Below are 26,128 nucleotides of genomic sequence, written 5' to 3'. Positions count from 1 at the left end.
ACACTGTCCCTGCATCTAAAACTATGTCCATAACTTACAATCTAAATAAAAGCCAGTTAATATAAATAAGGAGAAGGAGGTCACTTCTGAGGACATCAAACTCTGGAAAAGAGAAAAGAAAAAATAAATTTCAAACAATTCTGATGGTTCCCCAAATCAAAAAACTGCCCAGGCCTTCCCACTGCCGTGCTAAGCGGCTGCTTCTGAGCAGCCCCACCACTGACAGAGGTGGGGGGTAGCACCTGCTCTCCTGTCTGCTTGAGTACCTTAGGCCACACGGCTCCTGGCACCTCCTCGCCTTACAGACCCTGCCTGGCGGCTTGTCTAGCCTTGGCACTGCCCCCAGCACGCTGCCCCTCACCCTCCCAGGCTGGCCCACCTGGTGCCGTCTTGGTGGCAGCTCGCACATGGCCCTGGGATCATCACCAAGCAGGCTGCAGGGAGGGGTCTGCCTCAGATGCCAGCCCCACTGCCCAAGACCCCCATTTGTAACCTTTGATTTAACCCTCCCCCCCCACAAAGGCCCTTGCTGAGGCCCAGCCCTTGAGACTCAAGGGGTGTCAGCCCCAGTTCAGATGAGGACACAGGGGCAGCCCGTGAGGCTCCCCACAGACGTCACATAAGACCCAATCTGCCCCCAGAGCCCTGTGCCCCCCGAGAGAGGGGCTGGGGGAGGTCCCTGAGGCCCCTAGGCCATTCTCAGCAGAGCCCACCAGGGCACCCACACTCCCAGCTCACCAGGGACGGGGGGCGGAGGAAGGACCCTGGGCCGGCAGGAGGGACCCCCCACACCGGAGCCTGGACAGGGCCCGTGTGCCACAGCCACGACTCCAGCCGGGGCTCAGGGAGATGCCGGGCAGGGCATCCGCTGTGGGGGGCCTGGGCTGAGAAGGGGTCACTAGACAGAGCAGGTCCCCGGCCCATTTCCCGAGGGCCCTTGAGAAGCAGGTGGTGTGTGAGGCACAGGGGACAGCGCTGGCGGGAGCATTGCGCTGCACCGTCACAGTGACAGCCGCAGGCATCCAGGCTCACACAGGGCCCACGGTTTGTAATTCCCCACTGAGCGGCTGCTACCAGCTTGGCCTTCTCAGAAGTCCAGCGCATGAGAGCCCAGATAGACAGACACCCCATGGGCTCCAGCACAGGGCCTGATGCTGGGGTGAGGGCAGCCCCTGTTCCCAGCCACACCCGGCGCCTTGTGATCAGAGGAGGGTAAATGCAGCTCTTTCTGAAGGGATCCCAGGAGCTTAATGAAATTAGATCCCTCAAAGTGGCCCACTGTGGTCCTGCCCCCAGCCTGGGGACAGCCGTCCCTGGGAACAGGCGCTGGACCCCATCTCCAGCCTCAAACCCAGGTAGAAGCCGGGCTTTGTGGCAGGGCCACGGGAACCCGCCAGCACCCCTCCCCCATAACTCACCCTAGGACAGGAGGGACACGAGTGCGTCCAGGAACTTGCTGCGGTCTTCGGCTTTCAGCTCAATCACTGAAGTAATGAAAGGAAAACATCACTGGGACGGGAGGAACAGGGATAGAGCTGGGGGAGGCCACCAAGTACCAAGTTGACTCCCGCTGCCCGACGCCCCAGTGGCGACAACCCCCTACCACATTCCAAGGCGCACTTGGCTCCCTGGTGGCCTGGGGCGCTCTGGACCATGAGGCCTATTTAACCGGCCCCCCTGGCTGCCCTGTCAGTGCAGCTGCGGCTGTGGTCTGTGGGCAGGACCCTCGGGGCAGCCAGGGGACCAGCGGTGACACTCTGAACACCACAGCCCTGGCAGAGGGGCCTCCCTCCCACCCGAGCGGTCAGGCAGGAGGCAGCCTTCCATCCTGTTCTGGCTAGTCTTTCAGCTTTGGTGTCCCTTCCGTAGAAGGGGACATGGTGCAAATTGACCCATCTCTGGGGGCTGTCAGCCTCAGACAAGCACGGGGCCTCATCATACAGGACAAAACCAGCCAGCCTGGCCCTGCAAGCTGTGGGTACCTCAGGCCTCGACTTCCTCCACACCCTGTGCAAGCCGCCCACCCCCAGGGGAAGCCCAGCAGCTCCCGGCCCTCCAGTCCTTCCCATGTGGGAAGCCAGGGCATCCTGCAGGCTGGCCAGCACCGCCTGTCTGCAGTCTCAGGCATGAAACAGGAAGTGGGGGGCTACTGCTGGAGGGGACCCCCCACCACGGAGCCACAGTCTGAGTGGACCCGGCAGGAAGACGCCAGCTCTAGATTCCAGAGGCAAAGGGGTGAAGGCGGGTCTCAGACTCAGAGACTGGTCCCCATTAAGGCATCAGTGGTGATGTGAGAGGTCCTTTCTGAGAGGTGGGCACTATGGGCTGAAGGTGCCCACCTTGCTATGGTGACAGCCTAACCCCGGCACCTCAGAACGTGACTGTACCTGGCAGTGGGCTTTTACAGAGGTGATCAGGTCACATGAGTTCACTAGGGTGCGACCTGATCCGGTCTGACTGGTGCCCTTATAGGAAGAATCAGGACACAAACATACAGAGGGACGACCATGTGGAGACACACGGAGACGACAGCATCTACATGCCCAGGGGAGGGGCCTTGGGAGGAACCAGCCCTGCTGACACTTGACCTTCCAGCCCCCAGAACAGTAAGAAATGCATTTCTGTTATTTCAACCCTGTACTCTGTGGTGCTTTATTACAGCAGCCCGGGCTCACTAACACAGGGGTAAAGTGTCACACATCTGAAGAACAGAAAGCAAATATGGCCAAACATGCCATGTTCCACACTGGCATCCGGGGAAGTTGCGGGGGTGCTGGTGGCCTACAGGTGTGGCCCCCCAAAGCCACCAGGCGGCAGCGTCACGGCATAGTGGTGGCCAGACCCCCAAGCTCCTTGGTGAAGTGATCTCAAGGGCTGGATCGTAAGGCCAGAGCCAGGTATGCCTGTCAGGGCCCAGATGGGGTGCAGGGCCCGAGGCCAGGGGACTGCTGGCAGGGCACCCCCGGCACTTCCCTGGTTCCAAGGCCAGCACTGACCTTGAAAGGGCCTCAGTGCAGCGGACTCCTACCTGAGAGATCGAAATGGTTGTGCAGTGTCCGGGAGTTGGTGCCTTCCGCCGCCTTCTCAAACGCCCGGCCAAAAAAGCTGGGGACACACAGAGGCGCATTGGGGGCTGTCCCTGCAGTGGACTCTCCCCGCCAGGGACACACCAGACTCCTCACTGGCCACAGCCCCGAGGCCTCAGCCCACTCTCTGGACGGCCACTGCCTCTCACCACTGCTTCCGTGTCAGCCCTTCTCAGCCCTCAGGTGGGCGTGTCCCCTGGCACCCCCCCGCCCCGGCCCCAGGCACCGTGCTGGCGGCTGGGGCAGGTGAGAGGCAGAGGTTCCGTGGAGCCATGTGGGGATGGGGTCCTAGACACACACAGCAGGTGGGACCAGGGATGGGGAGGGGCCCGCAGGGTGGTGGGGGAGCAGGAGCCCCTCGGGGAGCAGCCTGGATGGAGCTGCCTCGAGGGAGGTTTCGTGGAGACAGCGGGAGCGTGGGGAAGGGGCTCCAGTGCCTGTTGTGGAGAGCAGAGGGCAGAAGGCGGGCAGAGGAGAGCGAGTGCTCCCAGCCTCCACGGCCGCCCTCACAGGAGACTGTGCGCATCCACCGAGCTCACCGCCAGCCGGCCAGCCATGCACAGACCGGCAGCCCGAGTGAGGACACAGGCAGCCACGGTGCTGCCTCGGGAACACTGGCCGGCTCCCACCCATGTGACTTTGGATCTGAGACCCTCGAGGGAGCTTTGGAAGGCAGCCCGGCAGCAGGGAAGCCCTTGTCTCAGAGGCCATTGTCTCCCCACTCACGGCTCAATGGCCTTTGCAGACGCAGAAGGAGGTCAAAGCTCACAGTGACACAGCTGGGACCAATCCAGACCCAGGGTAAGACCCAGACCCGATCCAGATTTTCAGTGCAAACTGTTTGCTCCTCAGAGGAGGGTTCAGGCCCAGGGAGGGCTGAGGGTTCCGCCGCAGCCGCAGGGTCACGCACCTTGCTGCCCACCCTGGGTGCGTCTGACCCTGGCTGGCCCTCCTCAGGGAGCTGGATGCCCTTGCCTGGAAGCTGAACGTCCACACCACAGCTGCACCCCCCACCCCATGCTGGGGTGGGAACTCCCAAGAGGCCTCAGGCCACTCACAGGAACCCGGGTTACCTGGAGCCCAGAGACGTGCCTTCACCGGTGAGCCCCGTGCACTGGTCTGTCCTGGGCTTTCAGCATGAGGCCCCAACTGCCCTGCCACCCTCAGGCTCGCCTGCCTGCTGCACCTCCCTGCGCTCCGACCCCACTCAGTGCATGCTTGATGCTGCTCCACCCTGCAGCCCACGTGTGTAAGCCCCACCACCCTGCTTCATGGCAGAAAAGGCCATCCCTGGCCTGGCATTGAGGCCGACCCCTCATAGCCCCGGGCCCCAGGACTCACTTCTTTCTGTCAGAGCTGTTGGTCTCTGGGGGGATGCCCACCATGGTTACAGTGCCCTGCTCCGCGCTCAGGGGGGCGGCCATCACCAAGGGAAGTAGCTTGCAGCGCCGGTTCTTCGTCTGCGGAGGGAAGTGCACCTCGGTCACAGTGCCCAGGAGCCCCAGTCCCTCACTCCCCAAAAGCCTCCAGGGACTCCCTCTTCCTAGAGACACTCAAGTCCCCATGCAGCTTGCCCCCAGCCTCCTGTGCCCCTGGCTGTTCCCTCCCTCACCTCCTTTAGGTCCTAACACAGTTGTCACCTCCTGCAGGAGGCCCTCCGCAGCCCCTGCCCCTGCCCCACCCCGCCTCCGCTGAACATGAGCCCCAGCCCTGCGTGCTCTGTGAGGCCCCCCACCCCCCGCCACTTGTCCAAGTGACCTGAGTGGTGAGTGATGGCATGAGGTCTGGTGGGAAGTGGAGGGTTCAGGGCTCAGCGGAGGAACACAACTCAGGAAAAGGGAGGCACCTGACAGCCCCAGCCACTCCCCCCCGCCCCAGGCTGCTGTGTTCCCACCCTCACCGAGCACACGAAGGACTTGAGCAGGTGCTTGCTGAGCAGGCTCAGGGCAGCTGGCCTGGAGAACAGCACAACGTCTGGGGTGCCCTGCAGGGAGTGGGGGTAGGTGGTCAGGGGGAGGCCAGCGGGAGGGGCTGGGGACGTGTCGGTGGGGAGCTGACCTCCATGAGGGAGCAGTAGAGGAAGGGCCCCTGGGAAATGATGAGGTTGGTGCAGAGGCAGCTGGCGATGGTCTGCTGTGTGGCACGCAGCTGCTGCTTGGCGAGCTCCAGGCCGCGGTACAGCTTGTCTAGGTTCCCCCTGAAACATGGCAGGCGCATGGCTCCAGCACGGGCCGCAGACCGGACACCTGGTTTCTGGGTCAGAGGGGCTGTGGAGCCAACAGTTCACTTCCCTCCCTCCCCAGCTCCCTTTCCGGTGAGATGAAGGAATAAAAAGTATCTAAGCCCACAGCGATGGACAGGAGAGGTGCAGGGGTGGGGGGGAGGGGGGGGCGGGGTTCATGCTGGCATCAGAAGACCGGAGACTGGAAGCCAGCAGAGGTGCCTCCTGGAAGGTGCTGCAGGGCTCTGACCGGAGAGGCTTGGGGGGGCACTAGGGATCCCGCCACCAGACAGGTGGATTTTTACCCTTCCCCCACACAAAGGAGGGTTCCTTCTGAACACAATAAAATGAGCCCTCTGTGGAGAAGTCAGGTCTTTGAGCAAAGCCTCTGCACCCAGCAGGTAAGGGTCCTAAAGTGTCACATGGGCTTCCCACCCACCAAGATGAAGTGATGCCTTCCGGCCAGCAGGCTTGCCAGGCTTCCACAGCCTTCCCCAACGCCCCCAACTCCTTGAATGTGGAGGACCACCAGACATTTGAGAAATGCCTGTGGCCTGAAAAACCAGCCCTAGTGGAAACATAATTTGGAGACCAAAAGAAAGCTTAAAATAAAGTCTAATTAGTATCTTTAGAGAGATTTGGGCAATATATTCGTAAACCAAGAACAGGATGCTATGAAAGATGAACAATCAGAAACCAGGAAGTATTTGTGGAAAGTAAAATGGTTGCAACAAATAAAAAATTCACTCAAAGTCAAGAAAACCTTCCTTACCACAGATAAGACAAACACATGGAAAATATAAAGCAAAAATCAGAGACAGAATCATTCTAGGAAGTCTAGAAAGATTAAGAAACAGACATATGTGTGGTGGGAATAGTAAAGGCAGAGTACGAAAGCATTTCCTCAGACTAAAAGGGCTCACCCAAAACCTCAGTCTAATGCATGAAATAAGATCCACTCCACACACCACTAGACATTCTGGAACACTGAGAATCAAAAAAGATCCCGAAAGCTTCTGGTGGGGGTGAGGGTGCATTTACAGAGAAACAAGAACCAAAATGGCTCAGACTTCTCATCAACACCACTGGCTGCTGGGAGACAGGGAGCAACCCTGAATTCTGCATGAGCTAAACCAGCAATCAGATGAGGGCAGAAGATACTGTCAGATGTGCAAGAGCTCAGAATGTTTACCTCACATGTGCCCTTTCTTTAAAAGTTGCTTAAGAATTATGTTCTAGCAAAATGGGGGAGTAAAAAAAACAGATGAGGATCCCAAGATGTGCTGGGTCCACCCCAGCAGCACAGTCTGGGCCGCCAGTGGTGGCGGCGGGTGGCAGGACTAGGGAGCTGGAGCCGAGAACAGAGCCCCAGGCTCTCCTGGACAGAAGGGGCTCAGGGAATGAGAGCTGGGAAAACCGGATATGATAAAGGAGGCAATGAAGAGCTCCAGGGAAAACAAAGAGCTGAGCCAGAAAGGAACAGGATCACCGCACATTAGTGACTCAGGAATATTTTATTAGAGCAACCAAGTAACACTACTTACTGATCTTCATCTTTGATAATCAATCTACAGCCAAAGATGAGACGACTCACATTCTGTCCTCTACCCCACTATTGTTAACCTTGAACATGTGAAAGTATTTTCACATCCTGGGAGGTATGGGGGAGGAGAAAACGAAGGATGCCAACACCCTTTTCTTACCAACTAGGGAGACAAGAGATGCTGGTGAAAGAACAAGACCGAAGTATGTTAAGGTTACAAAGAAACTAAAAATAGTGGCACAACTGTACCAACAGGAGGGGAAGGCGCACAGAAATGGGATGAATGCTCTTTTGTCACAGCAGGAAGTCAGCAGACAATGGCTAAGACTGGCCCATCAATTCTGAGAGGAGGCGGAAACAGTCGGCAGTATAGTTTTTTTTTTTTTTTGCGGTACGCGGGCCTCTCACTGTTGTGGCCTCTCCCGTTGCGGAGCACAGGCTCCGGACGCACAGGCTCAGCGGCCATGGCACACGGGCCCAGCCGCTCCGCGGCATGTGGGATCCTCCCGGACCGGGGCACGAACCCGTGTGCCCTGCATTGGCAGGCAGATTCTTAACCACTGTGCCACCAGGGAAGCCCGGCAGTATAGTTTTTTGATTTCTCCATATTTCTAGATAAAAACAGAGCAACTACATTACAAAACCAAAGACCTAGGACCCACATTCACAACACAAAGAATGCAGAACACCACAGACCCCAAAATATAGGCAGGTGGGAAGAGACCCCCAACTGGCCACCAGACGTGTGGGAGGGAGCAGAGAAGCAGAGACCTAAGAAAGGTGAAACTCCAGGCAACTGGGGACAGTGGCCAAAACTTAAAGAGTTTTGCGCCACGCAAGAGCAGGTGAGTGTGAGGGCCATGGCAAACACCAGGGGGCTGGAGCAGACTAGCTCCCCATACCAGCCAGAGCTCCTTTCCACTCTGGGCCTCTTGCTGAAGAGAGACGGCTACGAGTGGAACTGAAACTGGGCAAGAGAAGGACAATTCAGAAAAGGAAGGCAGAGGCACTGATCAAACACACTGGGATTGTCATGGAGGTTCTAGCCAGGCAACTGGTAAGAAGATGAAATACAAGGCAGTTAGACTGGGAAAGAAGAAGTAAAACCATCTTTATCTGCAGGTGATGTGATCCTGTATATAGAAAATCCTGAAGAATCCACTAAAAAACTGTCAGAACTAATAAACAAGTTCTGCAAGGTTGCAGGACAAGATCAGTATACAAAAATTGATTGTAGTTCTATGCAGTAGCAATGAGCAAACCAAAAATGAAATTAGTAAATTGATTTACAGTAGCATCAAAAAGAATAAAATATTTAGAAATAAATCTAATAAAAAGTGTACAGTTTATTCTCTGAACTATAAAACACTGCTGAAAGAAATTAAAGAGGATCTAAGTCTATGGAAAAACATCCATGTTCATGGATTAGAAGACTTAATATTGTTAATATGGCAACACTCCCCAAATTGACCTATAGATTCAATGCAATCTGACTTCTTTGCAGAAATTAATAAGCTAATCCTAAACTTCACATGGAAATTCAAGGAACACAGCATAGCCAAAACCTGCTACAAAACTACAGTAATCAAAGCAGTGTGGTACTGGCATAAGGTTAGACACATGGATCAGTGGGAGAGAAGTGAGAATCCAGAAATAAATTCCCACATGTATGGTCAACTGATTTTCAACATGGGTGCCAAATTAATTCAATGGTAGAAGAAGTCTTTTCAACAAATGGTGCTAGAACAGTCAGATGCCCATATGCAAAATAATTAAGCTGATCCCTTCCTCACATCAGATACAAAAATTAACCTCAAGTGAATCATACACCTAACATAAAGGCTAAAACTATAAAACTCTTACAGAAAACAGAGGTGTAAATCTTTGTGACCTTGGATTGGACAATGGTTTCTTAGCTATGACACCACCAACAAAAGAAACAAAAGAAAAAATAGATAACCCAAACATCATCAAAATTAAAAATGTGCTTCAAAGAACAACATCAAGAAAGTAAAAAGACAACCCACAGGATGGGAGAAAATATTAGCAAATCATATATCTGTTGAGAGACATATTTAGAATATACAAAACAGTTCCTACAACTCAATCATTAAAAGACAATCCAGGGCTTCTCTGGTGGCGCAGTGGTCGAGAGTCCACCTGCCGATGCAGGGGACACGGGTTCGTGCCCCGGTCCGGGAAGATCCCACATGCCGCGGAGTGGCTAGGCCCGTGAGCCATGGCCACTGAGCCTGCACATCTGGAGCCTGTGCTCCGCAACGGGAGAGGCCACAACAGTGAGAGGCCCGCGTACCGCAAAAAAAAAAAAAAAAAAAAAAAGACAACCCAATTTAAAAAGAGACAAAGGACATACATTTCTCCAAACAGGATACGCAAATGACCAATAAGCACATGAAAAACTGCTCAACATCATTAACCATTAGGGAAATGCACATCAAGGCCACAGTGAGACCACGTCATACCCCTAGGATGGCTGCAATCAAAAAGTCAGACAGTGACAAGTGTTGGTGAGGATATGGAGAAATTCAAACTCTCATACACTGCAGGTGGGGATGTACAGTGGTGAAGTCATGTTTTGGAAAACAGTTCAGCAGTTACACAAAAGGTGACACACAGAATCACCACATGAGCCGGCAATTCCACTCGCAGGTATATACCCAAGAGAGAGGAAAACATGTCCACACAAAAACTCACACATGTGTGTTCACATCATTTTTCATCATCGTTAAAAGGTGGAAACTACCCAAATGTCCATCAACTGATGATGGATAAAATGTGGTCTATCCCTATGATAGAATATTATTTGCAATAAAAAGAAAGGAAATTCTGACACATGCTACAATACGGATAAAACTTGAGGACATTACTCTAAGCAGAAGAGGCCAGGCCATAAAGGATCACTTAATGTCTGAGTCCATGGATATGAAATGTCCAGAAGAGCAAATTTATGGATACAGAAAGTAGGTTATTGGTTGCCAGGAGCTGGGGGAGATGGGAGATTTGGGAGGCGATGGCTGAGGGGAGCAGGGCTTCTTTTTGGAGCAATAAAAATGTCGTAAAATTAGATAGTGGTGATGTTTGCACAGCCTTGTGAATATACTAAAAGCCATTAAATTGTACACTTTCAATGGGTGAGCCATAGAGTATGTGAATAATAGCTCAGGAAAGCTGTTTAAAAAAGTGTGCTTGGGAATGGACCAGGAAACCCCAGAAACCAGGCCCCTCCATTTCTAACACTCTGAAGCTGGAAAAGCTGTGTGAACCATACCTCCCCCGAAAAAGTCAGGAAGACTAAACTCACAAAAAAATGAGCAACGATCAAATCCTCTCAGTTATTGTCAGGAAAAAGAACAAGGAGGATAGTCTCCCTCTCAACAGTGAAGGTTAACTAGAAAGACACGCCCCCAAAAGACCAGAACTGTAATATTGTATTTCAAAACAAGCTGAAAGACATTAAAAAAAATAGTACATCTCAGGAAGTGAGATAAGAAAAAATTAGAAGTAAAAGAAAAATAATTAAGAAATGAAAACTATACTAGAAGAAACACAGGAATGAATAAACAATAATGCCTGAAGGAGTATGGGAGGTGAGAAAGAAGAAAAATTTTTAAATCAAAAAGAAAGAAGGATTCCAGAGGACATGACACATACTGAAGATGGGCACGTGTCTCGTGCGCCCCCAGCTCAGGTGGACTGTGATCTGGATTCCTGCAAAGACACAGTCACCCCCGTGCCCGGGGGCCCTGTGACCTGCCTCCCTGGCAGTGTGGGGCTGAGGGCCGAGTGGCCGGCGGGGATGGGGGCCCACGGCCAGGCCCACTACCTGGAGAGACTGTCCAGAGCCTGGATGAAGTTATCCGTCCCAGAGCCGTCTTTCTCGGGGCTCTCCATTAGCGACATGGTGGCAAAGACCACATCACTGGCCAGGAACTTATGCTTGAAGCCAAAATGGATGCTGAAAGTCTGGACGCGCATGTCCTTCATGCTGCAACGGGAGGAAGCGACACGGCTGTCGTTCTGAGCGTGGCCGAGAGTGTCCTCGAGTTAGGTGAGCTCTCACACAGGCCAGGCCAGCACTAATGCTCCCTCCCCAGCCCCCACTGATGCTTGCAGCTAGCCATTCCGGTCAGAGAATGGATGGAGTCAGGAGGCCGACACACCAGCCTTCAACCAGGGTGCTGAGCACCTGGTACAAAGCTGTCAGCCCGTCAGGGCAGGGCAGGAGCTAGCTGTGTGTGTGGGGGTGGGGGTGGTACGGGGATGTGGGTATGGTCCTCTCCTGCCTGCACCCCAGGGCGCCAGGAGCAGCCAGGCCCGTGTCCCTCCAGCAGTGTCAGAAGACCCGGCTGGGCAGAGCTCGCCTGAACCTGGCCCCAGTGGGCCCTTCCAGGGTCCAGTGACGGACAGTCCAGGTTGACCTCAAAGGTCTGCACCTCAGCCCCAGGATGTAAGGATTCTAGATTTTTCAGGCACCTTAAGCCCTAATTTTAACCCAAAGAGAACTCAAAACTTCAGGGAAGGCTAGTCAGGTCACAATCATCTAAGCGTTCTTGTTTTCTGCATTATTTTTAGAATGTGATTAAAGCTGAAACCTTGACAAAGATTAATCCAGAGAAACATGTGTTTACCCAAATTTGTTCGCAGACTCTTCAATCATCTCCCGCAAATTCTCCTTCAAGGAGACGTCCATGGACTGAAACTTCTGCTTCACCTGTTTCAGGGGGAGACTGGGAAGGAGGAGCACTGGTCACAGGAGGCGTGATGTCACGGCTGATGCCCCGGCCTGGCCTTCAGACCAGATTCTGGGATCGAGTGAGGAATGTGGGATAGAGCAGGAGTGGGGGCTTTCCCCCAGGGGAGGGGGGCTGTGGGGGGCGGGCCTCAGCGCTCACTCACCCCACATCCGCGAGGAACTCCTGCAGCCGCTTCTGCCCGTGAAGAGACCAGAGCTTGAATCTGGCCGCAGTGTAGCACGTGTTACACAGGCTGTCGTGGAGGGACCAGTGCTGATAGAGCGCCAGGCGGAGGCTGGGCCTGCGGTCAAGGAGCTGTGGCTGCATAGTGACCCGGGCCCCCACCCTGGGACCACCACCTGCATAACCAGTCAGCCCCCCGGGGACCTGGAGCTCTTCGACCTTAGCTTAACATGACCCAGACAGAGAGCTTGGGAGATGGGATGCACAGCATTATCTGGGGGCCCCTGTGGCCACACAGGACTTGGGAGGCCCCACCGGGTGTCACCAGTTCAGGCTGGCCTCCCATCCGCTCCCCACGGGCTCCACCTGGCTGGGTCTGTCCTGGGATCCCCTCGACAAAGCCTCATCCTCGCCCCACTCCTTGACAGGCTCTTCCTCACTCCTGGGGCCACAAGTGTGGCTGTGAGGATGGTCCTCGCCCACGCCAAGGGTCTCTGGGCACACAGTGGCCTCTGTCCTCTGTGATGGTCCTCCTGCTGGTTAGGCCATGGGGCCACTGTCCTCCCTGCCCGCACCCCCGGTTCACCCCGGTCCCCAGATGTCACATGTCAGGACCTGGCTCCTGGTGGTCACCCCCTCCCGGAGCTTGGCTGCCCCATACCCGGAACCTCTTCCTAGACTTGTCGTGGGCACCCCCACCTGACCTGTCCAATCCACGTTCACTGGTCCCCAGCCGTCCCAGGGCAGGCACAGGCCGGTCCCACCCCTGCCATCGCTCTACCTGCCACCAAAGCAGCGAGACCCCTGCCATGGCTGCCACAGCCTATCCCCCCCATTCGGCAGCCCCGGGACATTCAAGCACCAAGAACCAGCTCCTCCACCTGCACCCGTCCATAGCTCCAGCCCCTCCCTGGAGCTCACCTCAGGGCTTTTGCAAGGCCATGGGATTGCCCAGGCAGCCCTCCCTCCCCTGAGGGTGGCTGAGTCTCTCCTCTGACATGGCCTCACCAAGCCTGTCCTGAGCCCTGCAGCCGGATGGCCCGGGTCGCCCCCTCGAGGCGCCACATCCTCCTCGTGAAGTGTCACTCTCTAATTGCATCTGCTTGCTGCTTCCCCGCCCGCTCGGCAGGAGTCTGCGAACCCTCTCAACTGCCTGAACCGCTGTGGCCCTGCGTGCACTTGCCTGTGTGCGCCCAGCACCCATGCACCCTAATACACGTGATGCCCCTGAACATGGCAAAGCCATGGATGAGCCAGGCAGGGCCCACATCCAGGACTCCTGCTGCACCCACTGGACCCTCTGCCCAGAGCCTCTCGTCCCGGGGATGCAGGGCTGAGCCGTGAGGATACTCGTACTCAAAGGAGATGCGCATGCAGTCGACGGAGAGCGCATGTTCCTCGTCCTCATGCCGGTGGTTGTGCCGGGACACGTGCCGCTGCAGGATGCCCACATCGGTCACATACTTCATCCTGGAAGACAGCACGCAACCTGGGGCTCCCTCCGCCCCTCTTGTCCAGGGCCCAGGACTCCTGCTGCCTCTGCAGGCAAACGAGGGCCAGGCACTGGCCTCGTCTGCCACCCCCGTGCGCTGTCTCCTGGGCAGCAGCTTCCCCGCGTCATTTATTTGAGGCCCCCTAGGGTGGGCACAGAGGGTGCCATGGCCCACCTGCCAGCCACAGTCAGTGGACAGACCCCATAGTGACAAGACGCCCAGCACAGGAAGTGTTGGAGAGGAGAGCGGGAGAAGGCAGACCCCGTCCAGGTCCACTTGAGGGGCCACCCAGGCCAGCATGGTGCCCAGCGTTGTGTACCTGACGCCATCGGCAACACAGGAAGGGAACAGGCTAGGCCCAGGCCGTGAGACTCGGGACCCTCCAGTGGGCAGGGTAGGAGGGGCAGCTACCGGGGCACAGGGGCCTCTGAAACCAGTGCAGGCGGAGGCTGTGCCAGGAGGAAGGCACGGGGCCCTTGGACGGGGTTACAGTTCCCACCTGATGGCACCAGAGCAGCAGGAATGAGAGGGGCACCGGCTCCCCCCACCCACGTGTCTACATCCTGGAGTCGGACAGACAGTAACAGCAAAGCCCACCCACCAAGGGCAAAAAGGGTTCGGGTCCACACCAGCCCTCCTTGCAGGCCTGTCCAGCCTTCCCCCAACCTTTGAGATCACGCCTGCCCGCCCTGGCAGGCCTCGGGGCCCTGGCCCCTCCTCCCAGCCCTGTGTCCACCAGGCACAGGGGTCAACAGACACCATGAGAGCTGGGAGCGGGGCCCCTCCGCTCACCTCAGGCTCCACCTGCTGGGACCCCGAGGTGGATGAAGCATCCACACAAGGCCACACATGACTGCACCAGAGGTCCAGTCCTGACAAGGACCCAGGCCCAAGGCAGCCCCTCCTCAAAGGGCGCCGCAGGGACACTGCCCCCAGCCCACCACTGCAAACCCGGCTGCGGCCGACCTCAGACAGCCCAGGGGAGCGCATCCTTACTGGGTGATCTTGTCTTGCACCCACTGGTCCGTTAGTCCAACAATGGCCCACCTGGAAGGAGAGGAATGGAGCCGTGAATGGGTGGGCGGCACTCACAGGCATGTCCTGCCAGCATGGCCTGACCCAGACACTCTGATGGACCAGCGGTCCCGCCCTGCGGGTGGAGAGGTTCCAAGGCTCCCATTGCAGTGTCACCGCTGTGGGGCTCTCGGTTCCCAGCAGGGATCCCCTATGACAAGAGCGGCAGGCCCCACACCACATGTGTCCCGGCTTGCCCGGCCGCACGCCACCCTTGCCAGCTCAGGGCGACAGGGCACCTCTGGGCCTTGATGTGGCCAGTGCCTGGCCCTGCCCCGGCCGTCCTGAGGCTCTGACTCAGCACAGACCCTCACCTCGCAGAGGAGAAAACCAGGATCAAGAGCAGAATGCTGAGGGTGAAGCAGGCCAGATCCACACAATCCTCGCTAGACTCTGAGCCTTTAGTCCCCAAATCAACCCGCATTCAGGAGCGCAGTGGGCAAGCACCCCTGCCGGAAGCCCCAGCAGCAGGCTCAGAGACAGGCCAGCAGCTACTCCTGTACTGGAACTACCCCCCCCGCCAGGGTTGCAAAGATGCTTGGCGACAGCAGCCTTGTTCAAACGTCACACTCAAACTGATTTGGGCAGCAAGGCTGGGCGGTCAGCTGGGAAGGGTGGAGAGGCCCAGGCCCCTCCCTCAGACCCTTGGCGCCCCATGACACTCCCCAGTCCCCCCAGGAGTCTGTGTGCAGCCAGGGGCCCCAGTCAGGAAGACGACCAGGGCCTGCACATGTGCAGAAAGGGGCCGCACCCGGCACTCCCCTGGCAGTGGGGACCCGCCCTGGCTGTGAGGATGCAGCTGCTCATAGGAGGGCCTCACGCACCACAGCATGTCGCTCAGGTCCTTGGACATCATCCACGCCAGGTCAAACATCACCATGGCCGACTGCAAGAGAGAGAGGCTTAAGGCCGGGCAGCCGTGCTCACGGCAGGGCCAGGCCCGTGCTGCCCGGGGCCCTGGGACCATGCGAGAAGGGTCTTTCCCACAGGGCTGCCTGTGGATGAAGCATCCAGCTCCCGTGAGCAGACGGGCTGGGTTCTGGCAGGAGGTGGAAGGATCAGGGTCTGACCAGAAGACTCTAAATCCCGTTTGCCCTGAGATGTTGGGCTTCCTTCAACAGCGCCAAGGAGACTGGTTTCCGCAGGAATTTCCAGCATCTGAGGGGCCGGGCGTCCGTTCCTGCCCATACCACTCACCCCTCCTGCAGCTTAGGATCCTCCACTTGCCAGGGCAGAGAGATGATCCCACAAAGGGCAACAGGGCCTTGACCAGAAAAGGGGCTCTGGAAATCCGTGCTCAGGGTCCAAGGCCCCAGAGCCAAATTCTAAGGCTAAACACAAGATGCTTTACTGGAAACTTATTTTCTAGGGGTCCTCAAGGCCCTGAGCTCTGCTCAGCGATGCCAGAGTCGACACACTGGGTTTTCTGTACGAAACTCTTCCTGTAACACATATGCTGGTGGGCCTGTGTAAGTCCAGAGTTCTACCTTCTTGCACAGAGACTAACAGACCTGTTCTGCACTTTTTTTTTGGCCACGCAGCATGCAGGATGTTAGTTCAAACCCAGACCCCTGGCAGTGAGAGCACCAAGTCCTAACCACTGGACCGCCAGGGAACTCCCTTGTTCTGTACTTTTGATCATGAACAGAAATAATAGCTGCTGTTCCTTGAGTACCTCTAGGTAAAAGGAACCGTCCCAACAACTGCCTCTGGAGTGAGGGCTGCTCTCTTCCTTTTACTGAGGAGCAGAGGCTCAGAGAAGCTGCATCCCCTGCCCAAGATCACAAAGAGGAAGCTGTGGGGCTGGGATTCATACCAGGCCTTCGTGGCTCTAAAACCTGTGCTCATTCCTCCTCCTGTTTTAGGGCAGTGACCCCTAGAGTCCAAACGTGACCATGAATCCCGCTTATCTGTACTTACCGACGTCCCATGATATTCGTACTGCTCGTAGTCAAAGAGTATGTCTCTTCTGTAATGACACAAAACGCGGGTCTTCAACAGGAAGCAGAACAGGAAGACAAATGTTGGGAAAAATGCTAAAACTGGACGGTACCCAAGAAACACAACTGAAATAGTTTGTTTTCACTTATTGACTCTTCAAGGAGTGTAGACATACAAATTGCTGGGAGGAGAGTAACGGGTTCAAACCTCGTGTGGCTGCAGAATATGTGAAATGGCACAGCCCCAGAACCACCCCCAAGAAATGATCCCCAGAAGGGAATTCACGGAACAAGCAAGACAAGACAGGGCTCTGCGTGCAGCCTATGTGTCACAGGAGGATGCTGGACCCAGCCTCCGGTTCACAAAGAAGGGGAACCGGCCAGTTGAGCACTGGGCAGTTGATAAAGGCTTTTGGAACCATCAGAACTATGATCCTATTAAGAGGAAAAATGCAAAATTAGGTGTGATTATGTAAAATGTGCACAAGTACAGATAACCCAGGAAAATCAATCCAAAGCCAGAATCTCTTCCTATTAGTGAAAGTGGGTTATATTCAGTTTTCTTTCCTTACACTTCCTGAAATGGTTTTACACTGTCCTTCCACAGGGGTTGGCTGGGGGCACAGCAGGACAGGGGCTGGGTACTCAGACCCTGCGAGACCTCCAAGGACTGTGTGTAGCAAGGAATTCCCAGCTCTAGAGAACTGCTCCACGGTTCGCCTCAAGCTAGGATAACCTCTCCAATGTTTTCATTTTAAAGCACTTCTGTTTAATTTGCAACAGTAAGAGAAGGTGTGTGTAACTTAGTTTCCTTTTCATATTTTCCTATGAAAAGTTTTACACAATTACCATCTCTCGAATTTGTAAATAAAAGTATCTACATTTAGAAAACTATGAAAACAAAGGACCAGGGCCCTCACCCCTAATGGATGGCACGTGCTTGGGAGACCTTCAGGCCAGGCCCGGCCTTCGGCCTTCGTGGGACCAGAGGGCGAGACAGAGGGGCCCTGAGCTCCTCCCCAGTGCAGGGCCACCCGCTCAATCCTGCAGACACTGGCGCAGAGGCTCTAAACCGAACATGTGATCCTCAAATGGAAAAGAAAGGGGCATCGCTGACCCGCTGCTGGACGCAGCCTCACCTCCGGGCCTCCCATTCTCTTCGCTTCCTCCTCTTCAAGGTTCGCTCCACGATCTCCTGATCCACGACAAAGAGAACAAAGGGTTGAGCAAAGGAGCCAGGAACTCACCCCACAGCCCGAGAAGGTTCTGATCTGGCAGAAGGCACGGGGTACGAAGCCTGCTCCTGGGGAGGGAGGCACTGAGGGGGCAGCTGGGCCCTCTGGCCCATCACCACTGCGGGTGCGTGGATGTGGTCAGCCCCCCCCACCACCACCACCGCTGGCGCCTGCTCAGGCCACACCCAGAGTCCTTCATCCCAGCACCGTGCAATCTACCAAGAGCCTGCCACTGCCTCCTGCTGGCTTTCCCACCAGATTAAAAAGAGCTCACACTTCTACATCCAGACACCACCGTTTCCAGCGACTCTTCTGATCTCACAGGCTCAACCTCATTCAGTTCCCACAACAAAGGCACGGGGGTAGGGGGACGGCAATTTTTTTTTTTTTTTTTTTTTTTTGCAGTACGTGGGCCCCTCACTGCTGTGGCCTCTCCCGTTGCAGAGCACAGGCTCCGGACGCGCAGGCTCAGTGGCCATGGCTCACGGGCCCAGATGCTCCACGGCACATGGGATCCTCCTGGACCGGGGCACGAACCCATGTCCCCTGCATCGGCAGGCGGACCCCCAACCACCGTGCCACCAGGGAAGCCCAGGGACGGCAGTTTTAAAAACTTGCTTCTGGAAAGATGGTATACGTGTATTTTTCTCTATACATTCATTAAATATACTTAGAAACCCCAATATCACATATTATTTTAAAAAAAAGATTCTGAAAGGTGGAGAGGAAGGCTGACCAGCCAGGGATCCTGGGACCTGAGGGATGTCACAGCATGAGTTCCCCAGGTTTTCTTTTTTGTTCATACATCCCAGACTTGGAGCTGAAGAAGCCAGCCACTTGGAAACACCAACAGGTACGAAGAAAAACATCCCCAACAAAAGCCAAAGAACCATGAAGGAACAGCCTCAGAAGACAGGAAACTTTTAGAGGATAAGTGCTTGACTCCAGGCCCGCCCCCTCCAGCCCAGCGCAGGCCGCATGGAGCCCAGCCTCCCCCGATGAACACCTCCCATCTGTAACACCTCCTCCTTCTACCTGTGCACTCCCTACACCCTCGCCAGGGTAGTCAGAGGCCAGGCAGGGAGCCTGGAGCTTCCTTACCTAGTGGTAACGCGAGAAGCTGGGTCACTTGTAGATTGTTGGTTGGAATGTAAAATGGTATAGCCGCTCCGGAAAAGGTTGGCAGCTTCTTAAAAAACTGAACACATAACTACCACACAACCCAGCAAATGCACGCTTGGTCATTCATCCCAGGGAAACGAAGACTCGTGTTCATACACACAAATCTGCACACAAATACTTATAGCAGCTCTGTTCACAATAGCCAGAAACTGGAGACAGCCCAGATGTCTGTCAGTGAGTAACTGGCTAAACTGAGGCCGGTCCACACCATGGAACATACTCAGTAACTAAAGGGAACCAACCCGATACACCCCAACACCTGGCTGAACCTCCAGGGAATTATGCTGAGTGAAAAAGCCAATCCCCAAAGGTTATTTACTATATGATTCCATTTATATAACTCTTGAAAGGATAAAATTATAGAAATGAAGAAGAGTATAGTGGTTGCCAGGAGCTAAGGAGGGGGTGGGGGCAGGAGGGAAGTGGGTGTGGCTATAAAAGGGCCACAGGAGGGGTCCTTGTGGTGACGGAAATGTCCTGTGTCTCGCCTATTTCATTGGTTGTGATGTTGTGCCATAGTGTTGCAATATGTCACCACTGGGGGAAACTGGGCAATGTATGTAAGTGATTTCAACTCATTTCTTACATCTGCATGTGAATCTACAATGATCTCAAAGTTCAAAGTTTAATTTAAAAAGGCAAGTCATGGTCCTGATGAGGGAAATTCTGGGGGATGATAGAACTGTTCTCTATTATAATGTGTGGGGGTCACATGGCTTCACACATTTGTCAAATCTCATCGAACTGTACACCCGGTGAATTTTATTGTGTAGAAGTTATACCTTAGTAAAGTTGACTAACAAAACCCCCAGGGCCCAAGAATTCTTTGGCCCTCCCCACGACGCACAGTGGAGTCCTGTCCCCTCCCCTCGTGGCTATGGAACTCTAGGGCTGATCAGGAGGGCTCAGACGGCTCAGTAGCAAAAAAAAAACAAACAACCCAATCCAAAAATGGGCAGAAGACCTAAATAGACATTTCTCCAAAGAAAACATACAGATGGCCAACAGGCACACGAAAAGATGCTCAACAGCACTAATCATCAGGGAAATGCAATTCAAAACCACAATGAGATATCACCCCATGGCTGTCAGAATGGTTAGTATCAAAAAGACCACAAATAACACATGTTGTTAGGATGTGGAGAAAAGGTAACCCTCCTACAGTGTCGTTGGGAACTAAATTGGTGCAGTCACTATGGAGAACAGTATGGAGGTTCCTCAAAAACTAAAAATAGAGCTACCATATGACCCAGCAACTCCACTCTTGGGCATATATCTGAAAAAAACAAAAACACTAATTCAAAAAGATACACGTACCCCAATGTTCACTGCAGCACTGTTTACAATAGCCAAGACATGGAATCAACTTCAGTGTCCGTCGACAGATGAATGAATAAAGAAGATGTGGTGTGTATATACAATAGAATACCACTCAGCCATAAAAAAAAAAAAAATGGAATTCTGCCACTGTGACAACATAGATAGACCTTGAAGTATTATGCTAAGTGAACTGAGATGGAGAAAGATAAAAAATAAAATAAAATACCATATTATTTCACTCACACATGGAATCTAACAAAACAAAACAAATGAACAAACAAAATAAAACAAAAATAAACTCATAGATACAGAGATTTGTTACCAGAGGGGAGGGGGGTTGGGGGGTGGAGGACATGGGTGAAGGGGATCAGGATCCAGCATATGGTGGTGGGTGATAACTAGGCTCATGGTGGTGAGCACTTTGCAGTGTACACAGATGTTGGATTATAATGCTGTACACCTGGAACCTATATAATAAACAGAAAGAGCTCTAAAAAATCAAAGATTAGAAGATAAAGAACAAAAGTTGGCTGGAAAATAGAACAGATAAAGAGGCAGGCAAGAGGAAAGAAATCTCAGAGTGGGTCTGAGAGGTCCCAATCGGATGACCCAAGACTCTAGAAATAGCAGGCAGGTGAGGAAGCAGGACACACCCCCCAGATGGACAGTGTCCAGAACACCCCAAACATGGCCCTGAAGGGCTCCTCCCAAGGCCCTGGTCAGGCCAAGGATGAAGGGAGGACCCCAAACATTCCAGAGGCAAATCTCAGCCTGCACACCAAGGACCGGGGGCCAGAGGGCATTAGCTTCCTCACAACACCGAGCACTAGAATAATCTTGTCCCTTGTGTGGGAGGAGCAGCGCCTCCCGCCTGTAATTCCACATCTCGCAGAAGCCACCAGTGCTGGATGCCGCAGCTCAGAGAAGTCCAGAAACCTGCCTGAGGCCACACAGCCAGGGGATGGCAGAGCACAGAGTTGGCACCCACACCTGCTGCCTCCCATCTCTGCCTGGGCCCACAGGCTCCGGGCTGACCCCTGACCTCGGGGAGTGATCATTTCCACAAGATCGTATTGAGAGGCCCAAACCCACCTCCTCCAACCGTGTGCGCTTCTCGGAAGGCTCTGACCCCTCGTCACTTTCGTTTCCCGAATGTTCTTTATCCTCCTCTTCATCCCTAAAAATGTCGTCATAGGCGGGAACTTCAAGGTCATCATCTTGTTTAATGAGCAGTTTGATCTAAGATTAAAACAAAAAGCAATCAATCTCCTCTGTCATTCATGGAAAACTATCCATCACGTTTTCTCTCGTAGTCTTATTTCTCAATTGGCCACAGTGAGCTGCTGGAATCTGCATGCTATTCGGTGCAGAGAAACTACGGGAATTTGAAAACTACCTACAGTCATTAAGTTTGGAAAAAAGCTTCCTCTTAGGCCACATACTCAGCCAACAAAACAAATGCCTTGTACCTCGGCCTTTGACAGAGGACACGGAGATCGGTGACCTTGAAGCGAGCAAAGCTCCTGTCTCTAAAAGAGGCCCTTCACGTGAGTTTCAGGGCTGATGCTTTGTTACCGTGGATGCATGCCCACTGCTGATGGGTCAAACAGCACGTGTGACAGAGCCATGGCAGGCTCACAGCAGCCTCACACTACTGTCCTGCTGTTCCCAACACCACCCTGGATGGGCAGGGTGCATCCTAGCCCCATTTATAGGGGAGGTGCCTCTGAGGTCCCCCAATATTCAATAAAACTGGGCTGGCCTGAGCTTGGAGTGCAGACTCAGGGCAGGTTCTGGTCCCTACACCTTCCAGGACAAGCGAATCCCACACACACCCTCTGAGCACCTCCAAGGTTAGGTGCTGTGTTTCTCATCAAAGATGGACAAGACCAGGTTCTGTCCTCAGGCTGCTCCAGCTCTTATAGGGGAGGTGGACACGGGCCTTGTCAAGAACACCAGGCGTGACACTGTCCGCAGCATAAAAAGGAACAGACAGACGGACAGGAGAACTCAGGGGAGACGTGGACCCCGAAGGCCTGCTTACCTGGGCATCGTTGTACACGTTCACGACATTGACTGGCCTGTGAGTGTCACACACAAAAAATACGGTGTCTTCATCGGGTTGAAGGATATCCAACAGGTCCACGTTAGCGCCACAGTTTATGAGGATAAAATAGTGGAACTGAGAAAAGGACAGGGACCCTGTGAGTAAGCGCATGGGGGAGGCCGTTTGTCTTCAGCACTAGGCCTGAGTCCTGCTGAGACACACGCAGCCCCTGATGCATGGCGAGGCGCTGACAGTGAGGGGCTCCAAACACGGCCATAGCTGGCCTGTGCAAGTGCTTTAACAACTCCATATACCATTTCATTTCCATCGCGACATTGTGAGGTGGGTTCCATGCCTGTCCTGGCTTCAACGAGGAGCAGGCAAAGGATGAGTGTGCCCGAGTCTCGGGCTTGGGGTCAAGAAGGTGATGTGGATGGACCAAGAGTTCAAATGCATAACCGGGTCTCTTCTGATCTGTCACTCTACTGTGACAAATGGCCTCTCTTTGCTAGTAGCATGGCACAGGGTTAAATTTCTAGCAAGTCTTAGGTAGCCCACATATAACAAGCACCTAAATATTAAGTTAACCCTTTAATTACATCCTATCACTATAGAAAATCCTTTCCTTATAAATATCGAACTGGCAGAGGTCCCTCTCATGATGACAGGAGAACCGGGTGAGGACTTATCTCTGCCAGACAGTCCTAGATGTGGCCAGAAACTCTAGGGACCCTCTTCCAGACTCCAGTCTCTCCCTGTGGGGCTGTGGGGTCTCAGATGTCCCATCTCTCATTATAGCTCCATGCAGAGGTGGGAGGAGGCCTGGCCTCTACTGCTTAAATTTCAAAGGGAGACGGTATGTTCCTGAATTTCAAGTTGGAAACCTGGATACGTTTTCTTGGAGAGATAAATATGAAACAGTAGTCTAATCTAAAGTAATTTTTACTAGGCCATATAAAAAACAACCTGCCAAATTCCAAGCACCTTACAATGAAACACAAGTTCAAAGTTAGAGGCTGCCCACATTCACTATCTCTATTTTGTTGTCAATTTTGTCTCCACAATTTGAGGGTAAGTCACCTGGACATATAGCTCACTTTTCTCTTCTGAAGAAAGTCGGTAGTTAGAAATACATGCAAGCTATTGTATACACAGAAAGAATGCTCAGTGTTAAGTTGTAATTGAGTAAAAAAAAGCCTAATATTCTCAAATGCATCTCTCATACCTGTTCTTTATGCTCAAGAAATGCAGTTTCAAGTTCTTGCCACCCAGAAACTGGAACCAGCGTATACTGCACGTGGTCACACTGGAACAGAGCCTGGAGAGAGATTTTTTTTCAAAACCTATTGCATTTAGGATGTCTGCAATCTACCTTGAAATGCACTTAAAAAAAAAAAAAGATGAGAGACAAACAACACGTGATAATCTAAGGTTAGTGAAATATTTATGTCAGCAAGTACGTGATGGGGACATGAATATCCACTGAATCATCTGGTCAACTTTGCTGAAAATCACCAAAGGAAAACTGAAAAGCTGATGGTATTTCTATGTCTTCTGAGAAGTAGTTCTTGACCCAAGGGCCTCTGACCAAAGCTCATGTAAACCTTGCACCATATTCAAAACCGAACCAACGATCTTCCCTAACAGGCTAAAGAATCGAGTATCTCCAGAATCGCTTATGACACCACTGTGCCCTCGGCTGTAAGATTCCTCCGCTTCAAACCCCACACGTGAGAAGCCGCCACAGGTCTACGGGTCTCTCGAATGCAACCATTCTGTGCCCAGGTTGCTACAGAGATACTAACTAGTCTCCCTGCCTTTTACCTAGTTCTCCTTTAACCCATCCAACGCCGTCCCGCCAGGGAAGCAGCCTTCTGAGTCCCCGCCCCAGGACGAGCTCTCGCCCGGGATGGGGTCCTCGCCCCGCTCCTCCCCCGCGCCCCCAGCCCGCCCGGCCCGCGGGCCTCACCTGAAGGATCTTGCAAGCGCACAGAGCGTCCACGTCCGAGGCCACGAAAAGAAGAACCCTCTGTCGGGGGAGAGAGGGCTGAACGCGGCGCCCCGAACCCCAGCCCCTCCCGCCCCCACGGCCGCGCGCCCTCGTCCCTTCCCCCAAGCCTCGGGGTCCAAAGAAGGCTTCACCTGGCTCTGGACCACCTCGTAGAACTCCTTGCGGAAATCTGACACGAACATGGCTACGGCAGCGGGACACCACCCTAGCTCGCGCAGAAACACCGCGAGCCCGGCGGCGGTCAAGACTCCCGCCAAATCAGCGCTCTTCCGATTGGCCCGGGGGCCAACCAACAGGGACTCCGTTCCCAGCCTTTCCTCCTTTCTGATTGGTCCACGCTGGGGGCGGGCACTAGCGCTCCGCCATTTACGGCTGGAATAGTCCAGTCCGCCCCCAAAGAAGCGTCATCCACGGGCCGGACGCACTCGCGGTTGCGCACTTCAACTCTGACTCCGTTTACTCAGACAACCTACGCTCGGCGGACATCTTTACTTTGGGAAGAGAAGAATACTACCCCCCAACTCGGACCTGTAAGTAAAAGAAACCTTCTCGCCACAAATTAAATTCATGTATACGTCAGACGAGGGCGTCAGTTTAGGATTTCAATGGGCTCTCGGCCTAGTTCGAGGGCGGAAGTGTGGCTTACTTCCGCCCGAGTCCTCGATGGCCGCAGCAGAGGCCGGAAGGTCTGTGTGCCTTCTGGGTAGTGTAGGCAGTAAGGGGAGTGGGCCGCACCAAATTCGTCAGGAGGGGGCCACTATCAAACTGTAATTTAAAATAATCACGTAAGGTGCTCTAGAGTGCACACGTTAGGAAGGGGTATCTGAGCGCTCACTCTCCGGGAATTTTGGACCCTCGCGCTTTTGCCTGTCTTTCTTTCGCATTGGCTGCGCTCGCGCCCCCCCGGAAGTGCAGGTCCAGACTTCCGGTGAGCCCCGGGCGTCCGCGCGAGGCGGCGGCTGTGGCGGCGGTGGTGTCTGCTGTGAGGGGGCGGTGGCGGCTCCCACCGTAACGTTCCCTGACGAAGTGCACCTGCGAGGCGGAGGCGTCCACCATGGTGAGCGGCCGGGCGGGCAGGGTGGGCCGGGGTCGGGGTCGGGGCCGGGCGGGCCGACGTGGCGGCCGCGGAGGTGCCGAGTCACCGGCCTGAGCCCGCCGCCGCTCGGGACTGAACGCTGTCTTGCGTGTGTAGACCCGAGACGGCTTCCCGCGAACAAGCCCCGGATCGGCTGGGGGCTGTAGGGGGGAGGGGAGAGCTCATGAGCCAGCCCCGGGAGCTCGGTCCTGCCGGCCTGCGGCCCCGCCCCGCTGCCCTAGGCACCGCGGCCCCGAGACCCTTCATCCTTTGGGCCCTGGCGGCGCCCCTGAAGGGAGAGTGGTGGCCGCCGCGTCGGCGCGAGAACCACGAGGTTTAGGGAGGCGCGTAGTGTAGGCCACGAACGCGGGCAGTGGGGACTTGAAGCCGGGTATGCCTGCAGAGCTGTGTCAGCACCGCGCCGGGCGCTGCCGGTGTCACGGGTTTATCGCATGAGAGTTTATCTTTAGTGTGTCAGTGTCGGGTCCCCTCTCTCTCCTTAGGTTTAGCCACCTAACAGCTGAACACCAGCCGTGCGCCGGGTAGTGTGCTGGCGCCGGGGCTGTAGAGGGAAGTGGGACCGGGGCGGGAGGTCAGGTCTGTGGGTGGATGCTGGGCAGAGTGGCACCCGGTGTTCAGTACTGTGTGTCCATTTCCGTCTTTCGTGTTGCAAAGAGAAGACAGGGCTTAGATGGGGGGTATGTAGTGAGGAGGCCCCCGCTCCTCTCCCTTCTTTCGTCCAGAACGCTGCTTCTGGCCAAGATTTTGTTGAACAGAATTCTGGTTAAAAGCAGAGGCACGGGTGTGAAAACTACTTTGCTGGCGCTCCAGGGAGTGGAGAACCATTGGAGAGTTTAAGCAGGAGCTGCATCTGCATCTGTGGAAGACAGCTGGCTCAGCTTGCTGATTTTGGAATTGCTACTAAACTGTCTCATCAGTACCTGACTTTTCCTCTACTTAGTGT

The 26,128-nt window shown here is 54.4% G+C and overlaps 1 protein-coding gene across 1 annotated transcript; it reads right to left on the bottom strand.

Annotated features, from left to right (window-relative positions):
* On the bottom strand, positions 1-24,271 carry CDC45 (cell division cycle 45; the record flags this gene model as incomplete). Its single annotated transcript, XM_079717435.1, has 19 exons — positions 1-102; positions 1,419-1,484; positions 3,029-3,105; positions 4,428-4,546; positions 4,987-5,070; positions 5,145-5,283; positions 10,695-10,856; positions 11,500-11,598; positions 11,768-11,899; positions 13,138-13,257; positions 14,277-14,327; positions 15,179-15,240; positions 16,275-16,323; positions 17,434-17,489; positions 21,124-21,270; positions 22,076-22,213; positions 23,304-23,396; positions 24,048-24,107; positions 24,221-24,271. 18 exons carry the CDS (start codon positions 24,269-24,271, stop codon positions 1,420-1,422), a joined length of 1,704 nt encoding a protein of 567 aa, XP_079573561.1. The 3' UTR covers positions 1-102; position 1,419.
* Between the last annotated feature and the right edge of the window lie 1,857 nt (positions 24,272-26,128).

Source organism: Hyperoodon ampullatus, assembly GCF_949752795.1.
Source record: "Hyperoodon ampullatus genome assembly, chromosome: 13".
Taxonomy (NCBI): domain Eukaryota; kingdom Metazoa; phylum Chordata; class Mammalia; order Artiodactyla; family Ziphiidae; genus Hyperoodon; species Hyperoodon ampullatus.
This window is presented reverse-complemented; position numbering and strand designations above follow the sequence as displayed.